The 27,643-nt window shown below is 32.2% G+C and overlaps 1 protein-coding gene and 1 pseudogene across 2 annotated transcripts; one reads left to right on the top strand and one right to left on the bottom strand.

The window, feature by feature from the left end:
- Positions 1-3,710: 3,710 nt before the first annotated feature.
- LOC120185686 lies at positions 3,711-14,167 on the top strand (annotated as a pseudogene).
- A 1,670-nt stretch (positions 14,168-15,837) lies between these two features.
- Positions 15,838-26,407, bottom strand: LOC120185794 (non-specific lipid-transfer protein-like). Of its 2 annotated transcripts, none has more exons than XM_039189907.1 (2): positions 25,978-26,407; positions 15,838-15,878 (listed from the first exon to the last, which is right to left on the bottom strand). In XM_039189907.1, exons 1-2 carry the CDS (start codon positions 26,334-26,336, stop codon positions 15,869-15,871), a joined length of 369 nt encoding a protein of 122 aa, XP_039045838.1. In that variant the 5' UTR covers positions 26,337-26,407; the 3' UTR covers positions 15,838-15,868. The 2 variants fall into 2 exon arrangements, with proteins under 2 accessions (XP_039045838.1, XP_039045837.1); XM_039189906.1 differs by lacking the exon at positions 15,838-15,878 and adding an exon at positions 25,835-25,873 and having other exon boundaries at positions 25,978-26,378.
- Positions 26,408-27,643: the final 1,236 nt, after the last annotated feature.

Raw genomic sequence — 27,643 nt, 5'->3', positions numbered from 1 at the left:
TGAAGCTTTTGAGTTAGAATTTGACAATACAGACCCCAAGACATCAAAAAATAGAAAGCCATGAGTTAATGGAAAAAGCAAAAATCAAAGTCAACCGTTACCAATTTGATAACTTTTTATTTAATGAATAAAATATATTTGATTTTATAATTTAACAATTAAATTGGTAATTTACCCAAATGAAAAATAATAATAATAACCTACCCCTACTATAAATGCAGTCCGGTTATAGAGGTTGAAGAGTTTATTTGTTGACACGTATTCAAGATCATTAAAATCAATTTGAGATTGAGGTCTGGAATGTTCGTTTATTGGGATATAAGACCTTGCAAATTTGATCCGAATTTAATTATTAGAATCAATTTACCTATTTAGTATTTGATATAGACTAGAACATGATGACTAAAAACCTGACTATACCAGATTCGAATCAAAATCGATCTAATTTTTAATTGAACCTATATGGATTCATTACCAATTTGATCCGAACTGAAAACAATCTCAATTAAAAGTAAACTAAATTTAATTTAACCCGATCTTAAATGGCCCAAAAGATAAACCCAAATCTACCGCATTTCCTAAATGAGAAAATTACACTCTATATCCCTCTTCTATCACTTTAAGCTTAAAAATTCTCTTTTTATCTTATCTAAGGCTAATTTCTCATCCGATTGAATTCAAGTTTTACCCCCATGATCCTCTATACTATAATAAATTTATTCAATTAAACATCGGTCAATGCTTGAATTCGAGTCGTTACATTTGAAGTCTTTAATTATGAGATTAATATAGAATAAATTTTGAGATTAACTCTATGGAATATACTTTGTTTTATTGACCTTGTTAAAAATTATTTAAAAATGATAAAATGGTAAAAAATACATTAAAATTTTTAAAAATATTTATATTAAAATAACTGTTGTGAGATTAAAAATTCATTTTTAACTAAACAAATAAACCTAAAATAATGTTCAAAATAATTGTTTTTAAAAATATGGTACATACCTCATTCAACTTCAAATTGATTTTAATGACCTCGCCTATGTGTCCCGGTTAACGAACATTCCAGACCTCAACTAACCTCAGATTGGTTTTAATGGTATTGTAAACCACTCCCAACAAATGAACTCCCCAACCTATTGCATTTATAGTAGGTGTATATTTTTTTTCATTTGGGTAAATTATCAATTTAATCGTTACATTGTAAAATCAATTATATGTTGATTGTTGACCAAAAGTGTCAATTTGCTAATCAAAATTACGTTTTCGTTATGTTTAAGTTATTCATAATTAAAATTTTAAAGAAAATGATATCATGACCTGATATATTAATAATTTTATTCTTACGAGCTTATATGTTACATCGTTTATCTTAGTTCAAAATAATTTAATATATTTAAAGATGAATCAATCTAAGTCATTTTCATTCTTATAAACACGCGATATCACAAATCAATAATCCTCAAATGTGCATCGCTCATCATCTATTTTTATTTTCTCCTTGTGGAATGCCATCAACTCCTCCATTGTGATGTATCAAATATATAAAAGCCTCTCAGCTCCAGTTCACCAGCTGATTTGTCACTATTGATCAGACCACCTAGCTCACCAAAGCTTCTAGGCTGGCGTAGCCATCATGTCTCGATCTACCTCGCTCAACGTGAACAAAATCTCAATAAAGTCTCGAGCTTGTTTGTCATAATAAATTTATCGTTATCTTTATCGACCATTTTTAAAACTTGAAAAAGTTCTAGATAAAAATTAGCGGGAAGATCTAATTATACATTCGTTTTTTCAAGCAAAACGATAGTGGATGTCCCGGTACGAACTATGGTCGATGAAGGATGTGAAATTGAGAGGTTCCAATGAAGAAGAGGAGGTCATCCTTTTGTAATTTTGTTTTGAAAAATTGTGACATCCAAGGAAGAAATTGGTGTTGGAACCTCAAGAGGAAACACTAAAGCTCACTATTAAATCCTTAAAGACTCAGGTGGTGTTTGTTTTTGCAGAGGTACAAGGTATGCAGTATAGGGACTACATCTGTATGCATCTGCAGCAGAAGAGGTGGACTAAAAGTCTACAGTCTGCAAGAAAAAGACTGTTTGTTTTTTAACGTCTGCAGACTGCTAAAATGAACTAAAATATAAATAAACTGATTTTTTAAACTTAAAAGAGTTTTGCAATACTGAGATTTAAATAATTTTAGTTTTACAATACTGAAATTTAAATAATCCATACAACTACAACAATAAATTATTTAAAATAAATCAATCCATATTTTAAAATAAATCAATCAATCTATACTAATAAATTATTTAAAATAAATCAATCCATATTTTAAAATAAATCAATTCATACTAATAAATTATTTAAAATAAATCAATTCATACTAATAAATTATTTAAAATAAATCAATCTATATTTTAAAATAAATCAATCTATACTAATAAATTATTTAAAATAAATCAATCCATACAACTACAATAATAAATCAATCCATATTTTAAAATAAATCAATCCATACTAATAAATTATTTAAAATAAATCAATTCATATTTTAAAATAAATCAATCCATACTAATAAATTAATTAAAATAAATTATTTTAAAATAAATCAATCCATATTTTATAATAATTTATTTTAAAATAATTTATTTTATAATAATTTATTTTAAAATAAATTATTTTAAAATAAATAACCCTATTAAATTATTTAAAATTATTTTAATAAATAACCATATTTTATAATTGTTCTTGAAGAGGTTTGAAGACCTTTGAAGACATAAAACTATGTCTGCACCAAGAAGAGCTCGCGCAGACGTTAGAAGAGCTTATGTCTTCTAAAAAACAAACGGTCTGTGAAGCCTAATGTCTGCGCGTGGTCTACGCGAAGCATACATAAGAGGTTTGAAGAGGTTGCACAATGAAAACAAACTAAGCCTCAATTTTGATTTGTTTGGTAGGAAGGTGAGTGCATTTACATGTGTTGTATATATTGTATGTTTAATTGTTCCAAGGTTTGTGATTAACCATCTACTTTGGGGTAAATTATGGTCAAGCAAGCAAAGTATGAACTAGTCACATGCAAGGTATATTGATATGCAATGATAATTAGTTTATATGTTTGAGCATAAACATATGAAGATTTACATGATGGATTATGTGCTAAGTAGCTTGAATTGTTCTTTTTTAATACCAAAACATTAAATTATTTGTCATTATAGGTTTGTGGTAAGTTATTTTTCTCGTAGTAAAGTAACTCATTAATAATTGTTAATCCTAATGTGTATCTCGTTAATAATCTCTCCAAGAAAATATACCTTTAATGACACACGAACTATGACACACGCTAATTTATGACTTGCAAAAAATGTGTGTCATAAAAAAATGTTATGTTTCTTAAAATTTGAACGATTTATGACTTACAATAATGTGTCATATTTAATAGTCATAATCCAAAAAATTTAGCAAAACACGGAGTACACTTTTCATTGTGTGTCATCTCTAAAAGTCGTCTTTTAATTTCCCCCATAATTTTCATCACATACACATGCTTTCCCGCTTCTAATCCATTTTGTGTTTCAAAAACAAAATTTTCATTCAGGGATACTGGGACAAAATGGAAAACAACTTCGTTCTCCTGTGTCCCACTATCTTATTTGCTATCCTCTTATATCCAGTATCTTCAACTCCATTTTGTCGTTTCAAAAATGGGGGCACTCGTTCCAGGGACGCCATGGATGAGAATAAGAGTAGTCCTTGAATTCGCTCTTCTGCTTATTTTTCGGTGTTATTTTCGTAGAAATTTCTCCGTTCGCACTTCAATTGACAACAATGCATCGGTCAGAGTCCGTGTAACACCCTCAACCCGTACCCGACCCGGATACGAGTCCGAGGTGTCACATTGACTTTTCAAACTTTGACTCTTGACGAAAAATCAAGGAAATTTAAAACTTTCATTAAAATAACATTGTTACTTTACACAAGTTAACCAAAACAAGACAAAACTGATCATAACATTTGTAACAAACACTTTTCTTACATGCCAACACTATACACAACAAAAGACATACTTTATCCGTTACTTCTGATCTGATCTTCTAGCAGTACTGCTGTTTTTGCCACCATATTTCCGTTCTTCCTGATTCTTGGTACCTACGTGTAAATCACTTACACGCTAAGTCATAGACTTAGTGAGACATATAAATATAATAATAATGCATTCCATATGATCATGAACATGCAATCTATCCATTCAATCATGTCATATACAATTCAATGTAAACAATAATAATATGGCAACATATAACTATAACAATGCAATTACCTTTGATAACCTTTTATAGGCCCATGTACATTTTTGAGAACTCAAGGTATTCGAGTACATTGAGGTTGTTCACTATTGTTGTCACCACAACTCGTATGGGGTCCCACTAGGGGCTATGAAATTTTGTCATGAATGACCTATGTACTATATTTGTCCCGAATGACCACTCCTTAAGAACCATATACATATTCAGTGGATCAAATCTATCTCAAAAGACACTGTAAATGTTCCAAAGGATACATATATGTCCCGAAGGACCACGTAGAACCTTCGACTCTTGGCATGCCAACTATACTTATAGCTCTCATTTCGTATACCATGGGCATTATTCTTATGTTTCATATGTTCATGTATTCATGTCATTTCTCTTGTGATCATATAACTCATATCACTTACCATGTCACATGTGCATTTGAATCTATTCACATATATCATTTATCAAATCATATGAACATATATACTTTATGCATGCATTGTCATGAATGACCTATGTACTATTGTCCGATGACCACTCCTTAAGAACATATACATATTCAGTGGATCAAATCTATCTCAAAAGACACTGTAAATGTTCCAAAGGATACATATATGTCCCGAAGGACCACGTAGAACCTTCGACTCTTGGCATGCAACTATACTTATAGCTCTCATTTCGTATACCATGGGCATATTCTTATGTTTCATATGTTCATGTATTCATGTCATTTCTCTGTGATCATATAACTCATATCACTTACCATGTCACATGCATTTGAATCTATTCACATATATCATTTATCAAATCATATGAACATATACTTTATGCATGCATCATAATAATTATCATGTATGCATGTTCATAATTATTGTGCTATGAAATCAACATAGGAATAGACTTCACAAGTCTTATTCCTTGTACCATACTTCTAATATGTACTCACCTTAGCCTTGTTTTGACTCGATTCTAATCCTTCAATGTTCCGGAATGAGATTACATTCTAAATCTAATAGTAATACATTGATATATCAGTATACTAATTGATATATTCTAAACTATCATTCCTTAGGCTAAAAAGAAAGATATTTTTATCTTTTAATGAAGGTATGCATCGATGCACTACACCATGTATCGATGTATCCCTTGACGGGTGCATCGATGCAATCGATGCACTATCTATGCATCGATACATAAATCCTATTCGATATTTGCATTTAAGGGGGTGCATCGATACACCTTGAACAATTTCTGGGATTTATCCTTGATGCATCGGTACACATTGAATGTGCATCGATGCACATAGCACATAAATTGTATTCTAAGCCCGAAAATCATCAATTCTTCACTCAATTCTTCTCTTTTAAACCACTACCATGTCATTAAACCCCTATCATGTCATTAAACCCAATCATCATTACTTAAACTAACTTATATTCATGAAAATCATCTTTAACCTCCAAATCATGTCCCTCATATGTAATTCAAGAATCATACTCAAATTCCAATATGTTATAAATACAATTCTAACACTTCATATTCCTTAATTAGTATGATGACAAGTCAAATTTAACTTCAAATTCAACTTATCAACTCTTTTCCATAAATTCATTTAAAAACCCATTTTCTTTAATCTCTTATAACTTCTTCATCTTTTGATTATAAGACAATTTAAGCTTTCCTTAAGCTTAGTTATCATCTAATGATCAAAGCCTAACCTTTAATTTATCAAATAACCAACTAATCAGAAAACTCACCTTTGCTCTAGCTTGGTTCACGATGGAGAGAAAAGAGAATGATGAAGAGAATTCTGGAAACTTTGTTTCCTCTCCCCCTTATTTCCCACGTGTATATATCTCATCCTTATCATCTTTTAATTTATTTATTGGTCAAATAACCATTTTGCCCTTTAATTCACTTAATAATTACTAACAATCATTCCAGATATATCATTAAACTATTCAATCATCCTACTTTAATCACAAAATTATGAAGTTTTACAATTTAGTCACTAACCCGTATTTTGGGATATTACAAATCTCCCCCCTTTTTAGAAAAATCGTCCTCAAATTTTCATTGCACAATGAGATAAGATATTGTCTACACATCTACTATTCATTTTCACATATCACCTCTTCAATAAATCTTTTGTGTTATCATAAACTTTACTTCATTACTTTAATTCTTCCATTACCTTTTTCCTTGATGCTCTCACATTCCTTTCATATCCCTCTTATACTTATCTCTCCTTATCATTTTAAACTTTTCTGTCAATTCTTACTTCCGCCAAACATACAAATCCTTTATCTTTATTACACTCACTATCATACTACTTTATTATTCAACTCATTTCTTCCAATAAAAACATACCCCACCATCAAACCATTCATATACTATACATTCTTCCCAATAAAAAATAGTTCGTCGTCCATTTCCTTGGTTTGCATTCAAACATTCCATTTACCTTTGTCTAATAAACTGATTACTGATGTACATATTTTCCCATTCCTCATGTAACACCCTAATAACACCCATTCCTTCTACCTTATCTTGTCACTGAAGTAAAACTACTTTATTTCAGAACGATAGAGATCCTCTAACTCTATAGTTTCTAATCTTACTTCAAATCATTTAAAAAGTAATTCCATCAATTTAACAGAGAATTCAATTATCTGAATTCTAATGGGACATTCTCAACATATCTTATTTATCCCAACACTGTACCCTAATAAATTTGTCACTTCCATATAACTATAAATAACTTCTAATTGAATTCTCAATTCTCACATCAATTTACTACTAATATATGAATATGCAAGTCCAGATCAATCAATATCATAATGTATCTATTACATAATAAAAAGGTACATGTTATCATCTCTGGATCATCAAAATCTTCATTAGTATTAATATTATACACTCGAGCAGTGGAGCGTATTTCCTGTTGAGTAGAGGATTCAGGTTGACTTCTACCTCTTCTCCTTTGAGACATCGAAGTAGATCGCTCCAACTATACTGTTCTCCTGTCCCCAATGGACAATCTCTCATAAAATGTCCCACTTTACCACATCGGAAACAAGCTCCAGTAACTACCCTACACGTTCCACTATGGCTTCTTTCACAAATTTCACATTGTCTAATTTGACTCTGCTGTGCTCGTCCATCACCAGACCCTACAGATTGAGTTTGTCTAGCTCTCATCTAATTTGAATCTCTTGCAACGAATGCCATCGACTCTGATTGTGCTTGAGGTCAGAACCTAAAATCTATACTTCTCTTAGGTGGTGCAAAACTTGAGGAAGCCCCAGTTCTTTTAGATGGTTGGGTTCTCTGATTCCCAAATCTTTCATTTTGAGCTCTCTCTAAGGCTTTAGCACGATTTACTACATCTTGAAACGAGGACAAGTTCAATACTGTCAGCATCTCCTTTAACCTTGGGTGCAAACCCTCAGCAAACCACTCACACGAATATTTTTCTGTCGGAATTAACTCGGCCGCAAAATGACTTAACTTGTTGAATTCACACTCATATTCATATACAGTGCAGTCCAATTGCTTCATCGTCAAGAATTCTTGCTTCATTTGCATGATAAATTGGTCTCCTATATACTTGTGTTTAAACTCTTCTAAGAACAATGACCAGGTCACTTGGTCACTTGTCATTCTCAGAGTGACGTTTGTCCACCAGATTCTCGTTTGCCCATGAAGCAAGGAGACCACTCCATCTAACTTCTCTACATTAGAACAGTGAAGACCATCTAACATAATTTTTACATCATTAAGACAAAGATCCGCAACAACAAGACCTTCTTCGACTTCACCTTTAAACTCTGGTGGTCCTAAACCCTTCAACTCCTTTGCAACATTCATTCTCGGAGTTGAAGTAACAGAAGGTTGAAAACTCGCCAATACCGCATCCAGTGTTCTGAAGAACACATCTTGATCAGTTACAGACACTCCATAAGGTGTCTGTTCTTCACCTTGCCTGGCCAGGGCAGGTGAATTACTACTTTCAACGAGCCTATCATCTCCCGCTTCACTTCTAGAGCTACCATGTCCGGACATCTATAAGAACATAACCATATCGTTCTATTAGCAATATAACATACTTACTATTATATCATATCAGAAGTTTTCACTATTTTGTTGGCATGGATACTTTATAGGACATTCTAGACTCCGGTTTATGCCGAGAATCGACTAAACCATAGCTCTGATACCATTAAATGTAACACCCTCAACTCGTACCCGACCCGGATACGAGTCTGAGTCTGAGGTGTCACATTGACTTTTCAAACTTTGACTCTTGACAAAAAATCAAGGAAATTTAAAACTTTCATTAAAATAACATTGTTACTTTACACAAGTTAATCAAAACAAGACAAAACTGATCAGAGCATTTGTAACAGACACTTTTCTTACATGCCAATACTATACACAACAAAAGACATACTTTATCCATTACTTCTGATATGATCTTCTAGCAGTGCTGCTGTTCTTGCCACCCTATTTCCGCTCTTCCTGATTCTTGGTACCTACGTGTAAATCACTTACACGCTAAGTCATAGACTTAGTTAGACATATAAATATAATAATAATGCATTTCGTATGAATATGAATATGCAATCTATCCATTCAATCATGTCATATACAATTCAATGTAAACAATAATAATATGGTAACATATAACTATAACAATGCAATTACCTTTGATAACCTTTTGTAGATCCATGTACATTTTTTAGAACTCAAGGTATTCGAGTACATTGAGGTTGTGCAATATTGCTGTCACCATAGCTCGTATGGGGTTCCACTAGGGGCTATGAAATTTTGTCCCGAATGACCTATGTACTGTATTTGTCCCGAATGACCACTCTTTAAGAACCATATACATATTCCAGTGGATCAAATCTGTCTCAAAAGACCCTGTAAATGTTCCAAAGGATACATATATGTCCCGAAGGACCACGTAGAACCCTAGACTCTTGGCATGCCAACTATACCTATAGCTCTCATATCGTATACCATGGGCATTATTCTTATGTTTCATATGTTTATGTATTCATGTCATTTCTCTTGTGATCATATAACTCATATCACTTACCATCTTACATGTGCATTTGAATATATTCACATATATCATTTTATCAAATCATATGAACATATATACTTTATGCATGTATCATAATAATTATCATGTATGCATGTTCATAACTATTGTGCTATGAAAATTAACATAGGAATTAGACTTATCACAAGTCTTATTCCATTGTACCATACTTCTAATATGTACTTACCTTAGCTTTGATTTGACTCGATTCTAATCCTTCAATTATTCCGGAATGAGATTACGTTCTAAATCTACATAGTAATACATTGATACATATCAGTATACTAATTGATATATTCTAAACTATCATTCCTTAGGCTAAAAAGAAAGCTATTTTTATCTTTTAATGAAGGTATGCATCGATGCACTACACCATGTATCGATGCATCCCTTGATGGGTGCATCGATGCACTATCTATGCATCGATACATAAATCATATTCGATGTTTGCATTTAAGGGGGTGCATCGATGCACTACTTGTGCATCGATACACTGATGGCATTCGATGTTTTTATTTTAAAGGAGTGCATCGATGCACTTCATGTGCATCGATGCACATAACACATAAATTGTATTTTAAGCCCGAAAATCATCAATTCTTCACTTTTTAACCCCTATCATGTCATTCAACCCAATTATCATTACTTAAACCAACTTATATTCATGAAAATCATCTTTAACCTCCAAATCCTGTCCCTTATATGTAATTCAAGAATCATACTCAAATTCCAATATGTTATAAATACAATTCTAACACTTCATATTCCTTAATTAGCATGATGACTTGTCAAATTTAACTTCAAATTCAACTTATCAACTCTTTTCCATAAATTCATTTAAAAACCCATTTTCTTTAATCTCTTATAACTTCTTCATCTTTTGATTATAAGACAACTTAAGCTTTCCTTAAGCTTAGTTATCATTTAATTATCAAAACCTAACCTTTAATTTATCAAATAACCAACTAATCAGAAAACTCATATTTGCTCTAGTTTGGTTCTCGATGGAGAGAAAAGAGAAGGATGAAGAGAATTCTGGAAACTTTGTTTCCTCTCCCCCTCATTTCCCACGTGTATATATCTCATCCTTATCATCTTTTAATTTATTTATTGGTCAAATGACCATTTTGCCCTTCAATTCACTTAATACTTACTAACAATCCTTCCAGATATATCATTAAACTATTCAATCATCCTACTTTAATCACCAAATTCTGAAGTTTTACAATTTAGTCCTGTATTTTGGGATGTTACAATTCGTTTCGCTCCTTCTCCGACCGACAATATCCACGTCGGTGACGCTCGAACTGCTCTCTTCAACTACTTATTCGCTAGGTCTTTTTCCTCTCTTTTTTATATCTTGTGCGTTGTTATCTTGTTTCTAACTTCGTAGAATTTTGATGGTTTTCTCTTTTCTGCTCTTTATTTTTTTCTCTTAAGATATAAGGGAGGAAAATTGCTACTGAGAATCGAGGATACTGATTTGGAGAGGTCGTCGCGAGAATCGGAGGAGGTTGTTCTTCGAGATTTAGCTTGGCTTGGACTTGACTGGGATGAAGGTACTATTTATATGTCGTTGCCATTGTCTTTCCGCTTTAATTAAATTGGTTTGAAATTTATTGCTTCAAATCTTCAATTTTACATGTATGGCTCGATTGTGTTTGTCACTTTTAGCATTAAGTTGATATTGATTCTATCACTTGCCATGTAGGCCCTGGCATTGGTGGAGATTATGGTCCTTATCGAAAATCTTAGAGAAAAATCTATGTATAAACAATATGTTGAGAAGCTCTTAGAATCTGGTCAGGTTTATCGTTGCTTTTGTTCCAATGAGGTAATTGATTTTAAGACATTGCAAATGTGAGATATTTGTACCTTGAATTACAATTTTTGTCCTTCGTTTCATTGGAATGCCTCTAGGAATTAGAATAACACTATTCCTTTAGAGACAAAAGTGTGAATTTTGTGTCTCACAGAACATAACCTTTAATTTAAATGAACTATGATTATGTGTTTCGAAGCATGCTCAGATTTTAACATTTGACTAATAAGGTTTTTTGTCTGTTGATTTGAGGATTTTTGGCGTAAAGCATCATTATCTTTAAGTTTCAGTGGTCCATCAACAACAAAATGTAGATATATATGTAATTTACTTTTACAAGCACTAATTTGTTTGATAGTATCATGAAGGTTAGCTGGAAATTGGACACACTTGGGGATTTTGTTATAATGAGGAGCAATGGTCAACCTGTTTACAACTTTTGTGTTACTGTTGATGATGCTACCATGTCTATTTCACATGTTAAACGGTAATTGAGAGAATAATTGATTGTCTTTTTGCTACATCTAATATATGTTCTGTTAGAACATTTTTAGTCCTTTGTTCTCACACTCTCTATACTGGCATTTCAGAGCAGAAGAGCATTTACCTAATACTCTAAGTCAAGCCTTAATATACAAGGTAATGTTAAAGGGCTTTAGTTATTTATTTACTTTTGTTAATATTTAGTGGCTTTTGGAGTTTCTGGTTTCATTTAACCAATATAAGGAAACTAATCTTTAAACTGGAAAAAAAATTGCTACAGGCTCTGGGATTCCCCATGCGTTCCTTTGCCCTTGTTTCTTTGATTTTGCACCTGATAGGAGCAAATTGTCAAAACGTCATGGTGTAACTTCAGTTGGTCAGGTAGTTATCTTCATTATACTTTGTTTCATGGAAAATGTTGTAAAATAATTATATCATCTCCTTAATTTCCATGGGGTCTACAATATCTTTTTCAATTGAGGATTAAAAGTTTCCATGTTTAACAATTATGTTGTTCCAGTTCAGAGATATGGGGTATCTGCCTCAGGCAATGGTGAATTACTTGGCACTTCTAGGTTGGGGTGATGGAACTGAAAATGAAATTTTCACCATTGATCAACTTGGTTAGTTTTCCCTTTCACTTGTATTGATTCGTGTGCCTCTCTATTTCTAGCTCCACAAAGGAAGTGGAGAAATGTTAATGTTGTATTAGATCACATGCATTAGTTATTAAGTGGTGATGAAGGTGATATATAGCGTTGAATTCAAGATGCACTTTTATGAGCACCATAGAATTCTTATTTGTGTTGGACAAGTAGGTTCAGACTCATATAAAGGATCAGGGGCACCAACTATGTTTCAGGCCATGAGACACCTTGTTGGTTCATTAGCCAATAGTTATGCCGGTTACTCGGTGAAAGTGCCTTTGACCGTGTAATTCGCCTGTCTTTTCTTGGTATGCATCTACTGGAAGCTTTTAATTGCACAACTGAACTCTTTGTAATGCTTTTGTTCAGAATTGCGTTAACACTTTTATTTCGTTTGAGAATATTTATTCATCGTCTTAAAAGGGAAAAGAGTACCTTTTTAGCAAGTAGGTATTTTTATTCTATTTTTAGAAGGAGAGAAAGGTCTCAACCTTTGCATGTCAAATATGTAAAACAGGGAAAAGGAGTATATTTGCATGTTGAATATGCAAAACAGGAAAGATTAGTAAAATAATATGCATATCAACTGAGCTCGAGTGAAACTTGAGCTTATCATAGAGGATCAGTCCTGTTAACATGGCAGTTACTGTTTAATCCAAAAACATCTTGTCGCAGCTTATAGACTGACACTGTTTTTGAAACTGGAACAGGCAGCTATGAGCAATCACCTATGCTTTGTTTAAGCTTCTATTTGACAATTTCCAAGGGATCAAGCTTGATAGCCTTTTTCATTTAAGTCTCATGAACTCAAAGATGAAAGATAGAGCTTATGAGCAATCACCTATGCTTTTTCTCCTCGGACATTAAACATGTAATTTATGCAACTATTTTTATTTGCATGAATTTCTTTAATGGACTTGCTTAGTTTAAAGCTAAATATGTTACATTGATGAATTAAAACCCTTAGCTAGATGATGTAGATTCTATATTGCTGAACTTTTGTGAAGGATTTCCAAATGAAATATATTATTTTTAGTCAACTAGTTTGCTCATTTCTTTTTGTAGGACATTCTAGAAGTGAAAATTTATGCTTCATGTAGCAATTTTATTTGGATTTATTTGTAAAACCACATAGTACTGAGAAAGGATGGATGTGGGACCTGAGATCAATTCTTATATTTGTATGAAAAATTTTCAATTCTTTGAATGATTTGAGATCTGCTTATTTTTATAAAGACATTTACTAGATCTGTGTCTTATTTCTAGTTGATTATTCTTGCATATGCATGGTGTTTGTATCAGATTATTGCTTCTTGGGATTATAATTCTTAATCCCTTGTTCTTATCTTTTAAACCAAGGCTGATTATTTTCCATTTTTTTGCAGATATATGATTCCCACTGGAATAAAACACTGCCTCTCTTGCCCCGAAAAAGGATTATCAAACAAACAGGTATCCTTAATCGTATCCCTGCAACTAGGGGAAGATAATGTCTGCAAGCATTAAGAAAGCAACTTGGATAATTCTTCACGTTGTAGTGCATATTGATTCCTGGAGTTCTTCAGCTACCTGCGAACTCAAACTTGATGGTTGATGAAACAAAACTAGAATCAGGAAGCCTCAACTCCATTGGAATTGAGAATACAAAGTTGCTGAATCTGATAGAGTTTCAAAAAGTAAGTTGTCACTTGGTTTTGAAACAGTGCATTTTGTGCATAAATATACTGGACCAAGGAAGGTGTTTTCAGAAGTTTAATGTGCATATTAGGAATGTATTTGTTCTATGTATTGCAATTAGTTTTAACTGTTACAATTATTTCTTGTGTACACGCCCGGATGGCGAGGGCATATTAGTAGAACTTTATTATGCCGTGATATTTTGTATCGACATACGATTACAATATTTTGATAACTTAATGTGAATATATTGTATGCAAATTGATTGCTTATATATATATATATATTTAGTATTATGAGGCATTAGATGATTTAGTTGATTTTGTCAATCTACAATATATATATATATATATATATATATATATATATATATATATATATATATATATTATAATTTACGAAATGTGTGTCATCTTTTTTAATGACGTGTGCTTCAATGACACGCAATGTAAGTCATACACACATGTCATATATTTATGACACACAAATATGTGTCATCTTAATTTATGACGGGGCTTCAATGACGCTCAATGAATGTCATAAATGCACGTCATAAATGCACGTCATAAATGTGTGTCATAAATGCGCGTCATAGATTTATGACACACAATTGCGTGTCATCTGAAATTCATGTCGGTGGCTTCAACGACAGGCATTTGTGTGTCATCCGCACCCATAGATGACGCGCAATGCGCGTCATTAAAGGGGTTTTTTCTAGTAGTGCTCTAAACTTATTTGGAAGAAAAGAATACACAACTAAGTGGTTGAGTACAAAGAAGAGATCGCTCTACACACAAGAATAATTACGAAACCAAAAAGAGGAGCATACAAGAGTGCTGTAGAAACTGCAAAACCAAAGTGAAGCAAACAGTCAAAACTACTTACCACCATGCTATAAAAAGATCCAACCTTAACATTAATGTTTTAATGTTGCATCCTAATGTAAGCATCTCTAATTAGTTGGAAAGGTAGGATAGAAATTTGCATTTGGTTGCTCGGATTATAAAGTGTATGCTAGAAAATAAGGTTCTTGATTAAGATCAATACTTGAAGTAATATTGGACTAAATCATATTGAAATCTTTTTACCAATGAATTAGTAATAATTTATCAATTAATCCTTTAATTGCCAACACTTTGGACCTTAAACATTTAAAAAAAAAATCGATTAGACTCTTACACAACTCAATCCAAATTGACCTAAAGATCCAAAGATTGACCCGAGCCAAAAATTGTTCAATCTAATATTGACCAAGCTTGAAAATCGATTGAATCGATTCATAAAATCGATCGAATAGATTCAAAAAACGATTGATTTGATATTGACCTGACCTAAAAATCGAACTATCTAAAATTAACCTGAATAAAAAATTAATCGATCTGATATTTATTCGACAAAAATTAATCGATCTAACATTAACCTAACATAATACCCAATTCGATTTAACTTATCATATACCCAAACTAAATCTAAACTAAATTTAACTCAGCTCAAATGAAATTTTAGATTAAATACTATCAAGATCCTTAAATAAAATAACCTAAAATAATTCAATCCGAACTCGATCTGAACAACCGGATTGACACCTCTACTTGAAGAAAAGAAAATGAAGAGTATATAAACAATATTTATATGGAAGAAACACAAATATTAATAAAAAAAAAGTAGGAAAGATAATATCATATAGTCTCATAAAGCGACCTAGTACACAACGAACAACGTTACATAACTGAGATTACTTCAACTAAGAGTGCTGTCGCTATGAATTTTTAACATTCATTTTTATTCTGTAGCTTTCATGACCCGAGGAGCTTCCATGGCCAAACTTTCACTTGACGCTGCTAATGGGACAACAAAAATAAAACATTCATCAGTTAATAAATTGATAACCGTAACCAACGAACTCAGTGAGTATTATACAAGAAATTAGAGGCATAGGAACCTTTTGCAGTCGGTGCTGGGGCTGATCTGGTAAGGGATGCTGACACCGCACTTTCCTGGGAGTCCACTTGCAAGGTTTAAGTTGATGCCAGTCATGGTGGAAGCCGCACTTTTGAGGCAGTTTCAAGCTGCTTGGCGGTCTGGTGTTGTTTGGGCTTCGCCGTTGAGGGTTTTGATTCCACTGCAGCATGCTGGAGGAGGAGCACCATCGCCTGGACCCTTCAAGTAAGGAATGCAGGGTGCCAGTTTGGATGTGACTTCACCACAATTTATGGTTCCTTGAGCCAGGGGTGCACCCACCACAGCCAAGCACACCACCAGCACACATGCAAGCTTAAGGGACATAGAGCTAGCCATTTTGATTGATTACTACAAAAAACAAACGATCTTATACAACTTGTAAGGAAAGTGCTCAGTGAATGCAAATGGTGATTGCCGATTGTTGTGTTGTTACTGGTTAGTGCTCAAGGGTTTTTATAGCCGGGAAGTTGAGAGAAGGGTTAAGGAAAGAAACTGAGAAATACGTATGAATACGACAACGTTGGGCCTTGCAACAACAAAATATTTGAATCCTCATTATCATTGACCATGTGGATTCAGGTTATTGATCTAAACACCCCTTTAAGACCGCATGAGGAGATAAAGTGTTTTCCCAATCAACTATGGGCAACTGTCACCCACTTCCTGCTTCATTGCTGTTTTCTTTCAATTCAAATAAAATCATGCCTCAACAGCCAAGGACTAAAATATTAGTTTAAATTTTTCTACCTGCCTTCTCAGAAATATGACCATTCTGTTAAAAGTAATCTACTTAATTTCGACCTCTAATCTAAAAATATTTGTTTTCTTTTATTATGGGATTAAATATCGGATAGATTTCTAGACCAACTTTATCAATCAGGGACGGATCTACATGGTGTATAGGAGGAGCTGTTCCCTTCCTAATTTTTTTTTTGTATAATAGCATCTTAGGTCCTTTTTAGTTTAAATATTAATTAAATAAGGCCTTTGTCCCCTTCCCCCACAATTTTTAGATTTAAATACTTAATAGATTATTGCTTATTTGATATAAGACTATTTTAACCCCTTAACATTTGATCATAGCTCCGTCCCTGTTATCAATTATACTTTGATTATATTTAAAATTGTTAATGAAACAATTAGATTATGTCAGTTGTTGGTGGTTCATCCTTTTTGGTTTGGATGGAGAGCTGTAATTGTTGATCAAGTGATCTTCTATCGATATCAAGATCCTTTATCTTCATGAGGAAGAAAAGTGGGAGTTGGAATATTAATTTTCTTTCTTCTATGTCTCAATCTTGGTCGAGAGGTTTAATTATGATATAATCGAATAATAATTAATTTAATTATGATAAGTGATGTGTGTTTGTTAGAAATCATATCAAGAGATCTCTATTTTCCAAGAGATGCTAAATATTTGAAATCTTTGATTATGATATTAAATATTGAATAAATTTTTAGATCAACTTTGTCGAATATACTATGATTTTATTGAACTTGTTAAAAAACTATTTAAAAATGATAAAATGTTAAAAACTATAAAAATTTAAAAAATTAAAAATTTTAAAAAATATTTATTTTAAAATAATTGTTGTCAGCTTAAAAGTTATTTTTAACTAAACAAATTAACCTAAAATAATTTTAAAAAATATTTGTTTTTTAAAAATATGGTACATACCACAACCAACTTCAAATTGATTTTAATCATCTCGCCTATGTGTACAATGGAGGTGGTAAACGAGTCATTTGGATCGAGTTTGAGGTGGTTTATTTTAGATTGGGTTATTTTGGATCTAGATTATATTCGGTTTAGTTTCGTTCGGGTCAGATCGGGTTTGGTACGGATTAAGTTCGGGTGTATAGTAAATTGAGTAGGTTCGGGTATTGGATCGGGTCAATTTTTGAATCGGTTGCATTTCGGTTCCAGTCAATGTTAGATTGGTTGATATTCGGGTCAGATTAATATCAGATTGGTTGATTTTTAGATCTGATCAATATCGGATCAATTGATTTTTAGATCTGATCAATATCAGATCAGTTGATTTTTAGATCTGATCAATATCGGATCAGTTGATTTTCTGTTTGGGTCAATGTCAGATCGATTCATTTTCGGTTCAAAACAACATTTGGATCGGATCAATTCGTGTTGAATTTGATATGAGTCTAATTAAGTATATATAAAATTATTGATATATTCTTGTAAAAAAAATATGTCTATTTGTTTGTCAATCTTATCATTTAGGCTCAATTTTAACTTTAATTCGTTCAAAATTTTAAATTAAACCATCATATAGAGACAATAATTTAACCCAAATTCGATCCTATAACAAATGCTAGAGTTTGTAACTTGAATTTTATATTGATCTTATCCAAAAAGTTTATAAGTGAATATTGTTTGGTAAAGAAAAATTTATTAAAATTTTTTAACTTTGTTTACATTAATTCTGTCATAACCATTTTTTATAAAAACAATTAAATATTATTTTAAAAAACAGTTATGACTTTAATTTGGAAAATTTAGTGATTTTGGATTAATTAGAATTAAATTGAAAAAAGTCACCATCGACCTTTGGGTTAGGTAGATCGAATACCTAAAAACATCTTTTAAAAAATAATTTAAAAATAATAATTTTTAAGATAAAAATCAGTCTGCGTTTACCAAAGATTCGATTTAAAAGGATTCAGGAGTCGGTTACGCGTGGGGAAGGATAAGCACCCTCATAGCGCCCAAAAACTGATACTGAATCTCTTACACATTGTTGTAAATGGTATAAATTAGAAATCGAATATAAAATTAAAATATGATCATTTATTAAAATATAATTAATTTACTTCAAATTAATTATTTAAAGAAAATCCTTTAACTTGATAAAAAATCTTGAAATTTACAATCCTCCAAAGGAAAAACTATTTCAACTATTTTTCATTATTAAAGAATATTCCGTCCTTGATTTGAAAACGTGAATCGAATAAATAAAAAATCAACTATTACATTTACATAAAATGAAATAAATTGTAAATTAAATAACACACAATGCATCATTAGAATAAATTAATTAGTAAAATAAACTCAATTTATTTCAAGTTACTATGTCATTAAAATGTTGTATCGGATCGCACCACTTCGACCAAATGATACTTTCCACGCTCATTCTACGCATACGTGTTCTTGAAAATAAAAATCAAATATTTCATCTATAAATAAAAATGGAAATGAAAATAAATACAAATAAAAATATGCACAATACAATATTTACAACAAATAAAGCTAGGCATATTTATTTACATTTGATACAAATGTCTACATACCACGAAAATATGTACATACGGATTGAAATAAATACAAATAATACAAAATATAATGGTCAAAAAGTAAGTATTTAATAATTACAATGACTAACATGGTAATAACAACAACTTAAAGGCTAAAAAATAGAAAATTAATGGACTAAAATGACAAAAATAAAAATGTAGGGACTGAAATAGTAAAAATAGAATCTTAAAGGTCTAAATAGTAAAAATAGGAAATTAAGGGACTAAAATATCAAAAATAGAAACTTGAAGGGCTAATACAATAATTACATAACTTAAAGGACTAAACAGTAAAAATAGAAACTTAAAATACTAAAATAGAAAAAATAAAAAGTTAAAGGACTAAAAAGTAATTACAAATAAAATGGAGCCCAGATTGAAAATATTAAATAACCCAGGTACTAGATATGAAAATAACCTATAAATAGTATTTAAGACTAAACTGCAATAAACAAAAACATGAAGGCCGAATCATAAATATATCAAATATGAAATAGTGACTAAAATGTTAGATTTACAAATATGGTTCCCAAAGTCAAACTTTAATAGAAATAATATAACATATAATAACATGACTAAAATAGAAATATAGAAACATAAGTGTTCAAAATAGAATAAAGTAAAATTTCATTATATGATTGAAATAGATAAATTACAACTACGAGGGACCTAGTCTGCTATTTACTCTTTATGCTTGAAAACACGGTGAAATGGGGGTCCAAAATGGCTGCGTTTTGACTTGGGTATTTATACCTAAACCCATGCTGAATTTCTTTCCACTCCCCTCATTTTCTTCATTTCTCAAACAGAGAAGAGATAGAGAGTCATCAGATTCTCTCAACTCTCTCATCGTCGAGGAGAAGGTCGCAGTTCGTCGGTGACAACCCACGGCGATCGGCACGGCGGCACACGACGATCGGAGGGAGTAAATAGTCCCAAAAGACCCTTTCTTTCACCCCAAACCCGAAACTCACCCTCTCTCGGCCTAAAAACAACCCACAAGCCTAGATCTACATAAGGAAACCGAAAGGTTTACCTTACGCCGCCTCTAAACTCATCGTTCGATGAGCCACCGCCGAGATATGTTGGCCTACCCGCCACCATAAACCTTCTCCCCGTTCGGATCCAACGTTCGACCACCGGAGTGGCCGTCGTCGAAACCCGAAGGTAATCTCTTCTCTCTCAGTTTTTTTTCTGGTTTTGTTTTCCATTTTCTCTCTTTTTGTTCTAGAAACCCCTGAATATCGAATGTCCCCCTTTTTTCTTTCTTTTCCCTCTTTTATGTGGCTCTGCATGTGTGAGTTGTGATTGATGGATAGGCTTGGGTTTGTTGAGATTTTCTGAGGATTTGCCTTGGATATCAACATATTTCTTTTCAATTTTTTATTTGGCTTTTCTTTTATCGTTGATGGATTGATTGACTTGGTTCAGATTGAGGCATCGACAACAGAGAACGTAAGCAAAGCTAATAGATATCAAGTTAGGCGGCGACGAGGCTAGGGTTCAGAACTAGGGTTTTGAAACCCTAGTTGAATCGGGTTGTGTTATCTTCTTGGACCGGTTTGAGTCGACTCCAGGTCTGAAGTATGGTGGGTTGCTGAGTGATTGGGCTTCAAGTATTGTTGGTCTTATGTATTTTTTGGGCCTCGGGTAGATTTGGGTCCTGGTGGTTTGGTTGTACTGGGCTGCCTTTGTATTTGGGCTTTCAATTGGGCCATGCAAAAATGTAACAAAATAATTAATAATAATAATATAATAATAATAACAATAATTAAACTAACGGATATAATAAATAATTAAAAATCTGTACAAAAACGAGTGTCTACAAATTCATTATTTAAAATAAAGTTGTCCGTTTGAATTAAAGTGAATTCTCTTTATTTGAGATTTGTGTTCCATAATAATGTGTTTATAAAAAAGTGAAATTTATTTTCTTTTAAAGTTAATTGTAATATATCATCTAAGTGACTATATTTAAATTTAATCATATACAATAAAGTTTTGGGGTAGAAAATTGACTTTATAATGCTTCATATCAAATAATTTTTAATATTTTTTAAAAAATTATCGAATCAAATACGGAGATCAGCTTTTAAACAAAAAAATAATAATAAACTATTAAATTATTTTCAAACGTGGAACTGGTGGCTATTAAACTTTTATCAAAAGTGGTGATTAACTAGTAATATAATGTAAAAAGAGAATAAAACACACATCATTTTTCTATTCATCATATAGTTAACATATATATAATAACAATAAATTATTTAGTCACTTTTAATAATTTACCTGGTTAAAAATCGGGTTAGTGTTCAGTTCGAATTGGATTTGGTTAAATTAAATTCGGATTACTTTTGGTTTAGGTTACTTTCGGTTCGAATTACTTTTGAATTGAGTTAAATTCATTTCGGTTTACTTTCAGTTGAGATAGTTTTCGGTTCGGATTAAATTGAGTATGAGTCTATATAGGTTCAACTAAAATTTAGATTGATTTTGGCTTGAATTGGATATAGTTTGGATTTTAGATTAAATTTAATCATTATGTTCGGGTCTATATCAAATATCATATGGGTAAATTGATTCTAGTATTCGATTTGGGATCAAATTTGCGAGGTCTATGTCCCAATAAACGAACATTCCAGACCTCAATCTCAAATTGATTTTAATGGTCTTGAATACGTGTCCCAACAAATTAACTCCTCAACCTCTGTAATGGGATTGCATTTATAGTAGGGGTAGGTTATTATTATTATTATTATTATTTTTCATTTGGGTAAGTTATCAATTTAATCGTTAAATTATAAAATCAAATATATTTTATTCATTAAATAAAAAGTTTTCAAATTGGTCCTTAAAATTATATTTTCATTCTATTTTAATAACTCATCGTTAAAAAAATTCAATAAAATAAAGTTGTGATCATATATAATAATAATTTAATCTAAAAAACTTATACATTATATCATTGGGCCTTAGTTCAAAATTATTCAACATATTTATAGATCAATCAATCTAACTCTTCTTCGTTCTCATCAACACGCGATATCATATGTCAACAATTCTCTAATGTGCGTTGCATATTGTAACCCATATTTTGGGTTAAATTGTAGTGATTATAAACTTTTGTATATGGGCGACAGTTTTCAATAATACGAGGACTTATAACGTGATTTACTTTAGGTTTTTTATAATAAAAATCCCCAACCTCCTTTTCTTTTTCTCTTTTCCTCGTTCGTGCAAAACTGTTCTCTGGGCCGTTCTAGCTCTCTCCAAATTAGTTCATTGTCATTTTTGTTTGGTTTCACTTTTGGTTGTCATTCCTTGGCCGTGAAGTACACCTCTGTTATCATCGTTCGTCCGGTGCTCTTGGTTCGTTGTTCGCCGTTGCCGTTTGCAATTAGGAAAGAGACAAACATTCGGTTTTCATTAAAACCCTCTCTGTCATCCTTTTTCGATAAATCAACATTATTAAGCGACTTCTCGTGTCTTAAAACGTATTCTGAATTTTTTTTTCTCATTTTTAGTCCATCGTAGAATGCCTCACATGTCGCCGTGTGCCTGTGAGATTATTTATGCGGTTGAACTGGTTTAATTGACCCTAGATCGGTCTGATTGCATCGGCCATAAATTGGTCCAACCTTAAAAGATCGAACCGATCCACCCAAACCGAACTGTTTGACCGAATAGAACTATTGACCGAACCGTTGATCGTTAACCGCTTTGATGTTTACTTTTTCCATTAACTACTCATGTCTTTCTGTTTTTTTTATGTCTTGTGTCCATTCTGTCAAATTCTAACTCAAAGGTTTTATTTTGCCTTATTTATCTCTTTTTAAGTTATAATTGAGTTAGGTAAATTCTGAAATTTTGGACTCACTTTATGATGTTATGTTCCGAAGGTGAACATGTTTCTCTGTATCCCTCTCAAGTAGATTCTAACCATCCTCGCTCAACTCAATTCGATTTCGAAATTATCTCGAGATATGTTTAAGTATTGTTTAGTGACTTGATAGTTTAATTTTTTAAATATATTGTTTCAATACTCATATATTAGTGTGTGTGTTTTTAAGATCTCATTTCGCATGACCTATTACTATTGGTCTTGGGAAGTGTAAGGCTTAGTCGATATAGATTACCTGGTATAGGTGTGTCCCTTTACTAATATTAAATGATTATTTTTCATGTTATTTTTCAGTTGGTACATTGTTATTGAATTGTCTGAGTGCATGTTGACTATTGATTATGCTATTATACTAAATGATTATGTTTGTAAGCATGCTCATATTCTCGTTATGTGTATTAATGACATGTTGAATTTCCGGTTATTGTTGTATTATTTTTATTATGTATATTGAATTATTTTTTCATCTGCCTGAGATCCTCTACTGATGACATTATCCACATCTTGTTTTTGTTAGGGATCATCTCATCTACGGAGGGAAAAATCCCCATCCTATTTCTATATGAGATCCTCTACGGAGGACTTAATCCTCATTCTGATTTTTTTTCCGACTAGAATCCTCTATGGAGGGCTACATCTCCATCCCGATTTTTGTATTCTGATTTGGGTACCTCTTCGGAGGGTAATGTCCCCATCTTGTTTATTTGAGACAAAAGGTAAGGTTGTGTGTTGTTGACGCTACATTTTGATGATTAATTTCTAATGTTACTGTTTGCATATTCTTTATGTTATTTGATATATCATACCTTGTCTTTCTTTTAATACCAATATATGTTTGTGTAGGAGACACATTGGGGTTTATAACTCATTCTTTTAATTTCTGTCTTTTTAGTTCCCTTTTATCTTTAAGATTCTATTTGGTATTTCGAGGATAGACTGGTAACATGTTTTTTTTATCTAGTCATTGTATGGACATTTTTAGACTATATTATATTTTTACTTGTTTTGGATTTTAATATCGGATTATGTTATATTTTATGAACTCTTATTTTGTTAGCGAATTTACACCAGTATTTTGACAACACATGCTTTAATCTAAAATTTTCATAATATTTGTTAATTCAAATTATTGTGATCTCTGAGATTCGGTTGTACATCTAGGCCGGGTAGAATTCCATCAAGTCCTCCATTGTGATTTTAATGTAATATATCAAAAGTCTTTCTCAACTCTAGTTCACAAGTTGATTTCTCGCAAATGATCCTAGCTCACAAAAGCTTCTAGGCTGATGTAGCATTCGTCGCCTCGATCCACCTCGCTCAACGTGAACAAAATCTCTTATTAGCTCGATGGTTGGTTGGCAAACTTGCACAGAAAAGCCTCACGCTTATTTCTCGTGTAAATTTATCGTTATCTTTATCTACTATTTTTAAAGCTTGACAAAGTTCTAGATAAAAATTAGCGAGAAAATCTAACCATGCATTCGATGTTTCAAGCAAAACGTTAGTGGGTGTTCCGGTACCAGTGATAGGCAATGAAGCTTGTGAACTTAAGAGAGATTCCAACAAGGTGAGTGAGTGCATTTATGTGTTGTATATGTTGTATGTTTAGTTGTTTTAAGGTTCGAGATTAACCATCTACTCTGTGATAAATTATTGTCAAGCAAACAAAGTATGAATTAGTCAAATGCAAGGTATATTGATATGTCATGATAATTGTTTATATGTTTATATGAAGATTTTCATGATTGAATATTTATATGAGTATTTTGGTTTCACACTACTTTGGATCAACTCAGTGATTGAGTTGATAATCGGTTGGTGAAACAAATTAGTTATGAACTGCTAATAAATAGAGAACAAAAACATAAAAAAAATTAGATTTTTATATATTATTTTTAAAAATTAATCTTTTTGATTAGGTCTTAGATCATATCCGTCTTTGTTTTGGTGTGTGTATATATATATTTTAAATAAAAATCTTAAATTATTATTATTGATGTGCAAATAGGGGGTGAGATTGATAACATTCTATTGAAGTTTACATGTTCTAATTTAAGTGGAGGATCATCGGCACAAATCCCCTTTAAAAAAAAATGGAGAATCATCAGGGTAAAAATTGAGAACATTAATCAAAGATAGTTTACTTCTTTTGATTTCTTTTGATTTGATTTGAGAGAAGATCAGTTGGATAATGATGGTCAAAAAACTAAGGCAAGTAATTACATAAAATTTTACAATAGATCTGGACAATAATTCTAAAACATCAATATATGATAATAATTCACTTCTGACTAGAAAGAGTGAACAGTCAATTGTTGACATTTTTAAATTCACCTTCAATGATAATTTCACTGAAATATTAATAGTAATTTTCCTTATCATTAAATCATGTAAATATATTTATATAAAATACTTAGAGAAAAGAAAATAAAGTGCATATAATCGATATTAATATAGAACAAACACGTATATTAATAATAAAAGTAGGTAAAAGATAGTATCATATAGTCGCATAAAGCGACCTAGTACACAACGAACAACGTTACATAACTGAGATTACTTTCACTAAAAGTACTATCCCTATGGATTTTTAACATCCATTTTTATTCTGTAGCTTTCATGAGCTGAGGAACTTCCATGGCCAACTTTCACTTGACGCTGCAAATGATACAACAAAAATAAAACATTCATCAGTTAAGAAATTGATAACCATAACCGAAGAACTCAGTGAGTATTTTAAAAGAAATTAGAGGCACTGGAACCTTTTGCAGTCGGTGCTGGGGCTGATCTGGTAAGGGATGCTGACACCGCACTTGCCTGGGAGTCCACTTGCAAGGTTTAAGTTGATTCCAGTGATGGTGGCAGCCGCACTTTTGAGGCAGTTGCAAGCTGCTTGGCGGTCTGGTGCTGTTTGGGCTTCGCCGTTGAGGGTTTTGATCCCACTGCAGCATGCTGGAGGAACAGCACCACCGCCTGGACCCTTCAAGTAAGGAATGCAGGGCGCCAGTTTGGATGTGACTTCACCACAATTTATGGCTCCTTGAGCCAGGGGTGCACCCAACACAGCCAAGCATAACACCACCACACATGCAAGCTTAAGGGACATAAGAGAGCTAGCCATTTTGATTGATTACAACACAAAAAGAAACGATCTTATACAACTTGTACGGAAAGTGCTTAGTGAGTGCTAATGCTGATTGTTGTGTAGTTTCTGGTTAGTGCTCGAGGGTTTTTATAGCTGGGAGAAGGGTTGCGAAAAGAAACTGAGCATTAGGACACCGTTGGGCGTTGGTGGTTGGCTCAATTCAATGCGAGGGTTATTGATCCAAAATTTACAAATATTTGTATCCACATGATCACTTACCACCTGGATTGTGGTTATGGATCTAAATAGGAATGGCAACGGGGTGGGTTTTGCTCCTCCGTCCTCGAAATGAATCTCTGTCCCTGTTTTTATTGAGTTTTTTATCAGGGCGTCCCGTCGGGGATTTTTTTTACCCCGTCCTCGACCCAAAATGTTGTACCCGATCCCGAGAAAAACCGAGCAGCCTTAGTTTTCATAAAAAATAGAAAAACGATCACAAAAAACTGGACAATAGTCTACATGATTTACAATTCAAACTACCGTCACAAATTCAAACTCAATTCTAAATAATTGTCTAAACTCCAAAATAAAACGCATACATAATTAAATACAAACTTGTTCCGATATTCAAATCATACAACGAAGAATCGAAGACTGAAGCAGTGAAGCTTACCTGCCTGCTGCTGTGTAGGAATAGCAAATACAAAGGGAAAAGTGGGAACTGGGAAACCTAGATTAAATGTTTTGTTTGTATTATAAATAATTAATATAAAAAATATAAAATACTATATATATATATATATATATATATATATATATATATATATATATATATAATCGGGGTAGAACGGGGCAAGGTATCCTTGCCCCGAACCCGAAAAATCATCGAATTTTACTTTGATACCTGACCCGATTCGATATTATTCAAACCCGACCTAAACTTAGCAGGGTTCGAGTTTCCCTGTCAGGTTCGGGTTGTTCTGTCATTCCTAAATCTAAACACCCACATTAAGACCGCACGAGGAGATAAAGTAAAAGAAAGTATTTAATAAAACTTTGTGGAAGTTTTCAAATCACACCGAATAAATCATGTGTGTTCCCATTCGATTATTTCTTCTTTCTTTCTTTCTTTTACTGTTTTGAGCAATGGTTGACATGTGGGGTATTTAACAATATCTTCAATTTATTAATAAAAAAACAATATCTTCAATTTAGGGTTAAGAAACCACTGAACTCTTTCATTTAGTGACCAAATTGACAATTTTTTTATTTAATGGTCAAGATATAATTAATTTTATAATTTAATGATTAAATTGATAATTTACTCAAATGAAAAAAAATAA

Source organism: Hibiscus syriacus, unplaced genomic scaffold, assembly GCF_006381635.1.
Source record: "Hibiscus syriacus cultivar Baekdansim isolate YM2019G1 unplaced genomic scaffold, ASM638163v2 tig00113124_pilon, whole genome shotgun sequence".
NCBI lineage: Eukaryota > Viridiplantae > Streptophyta > Magnoliopsida > Malvales > Malvaceae > Hibiscus > Hibiscus syriacus.
Note: the sequence above shows the minus strand (reverse complement) of the source record. Positions and strands in the feature narration are given on the sequence as shown.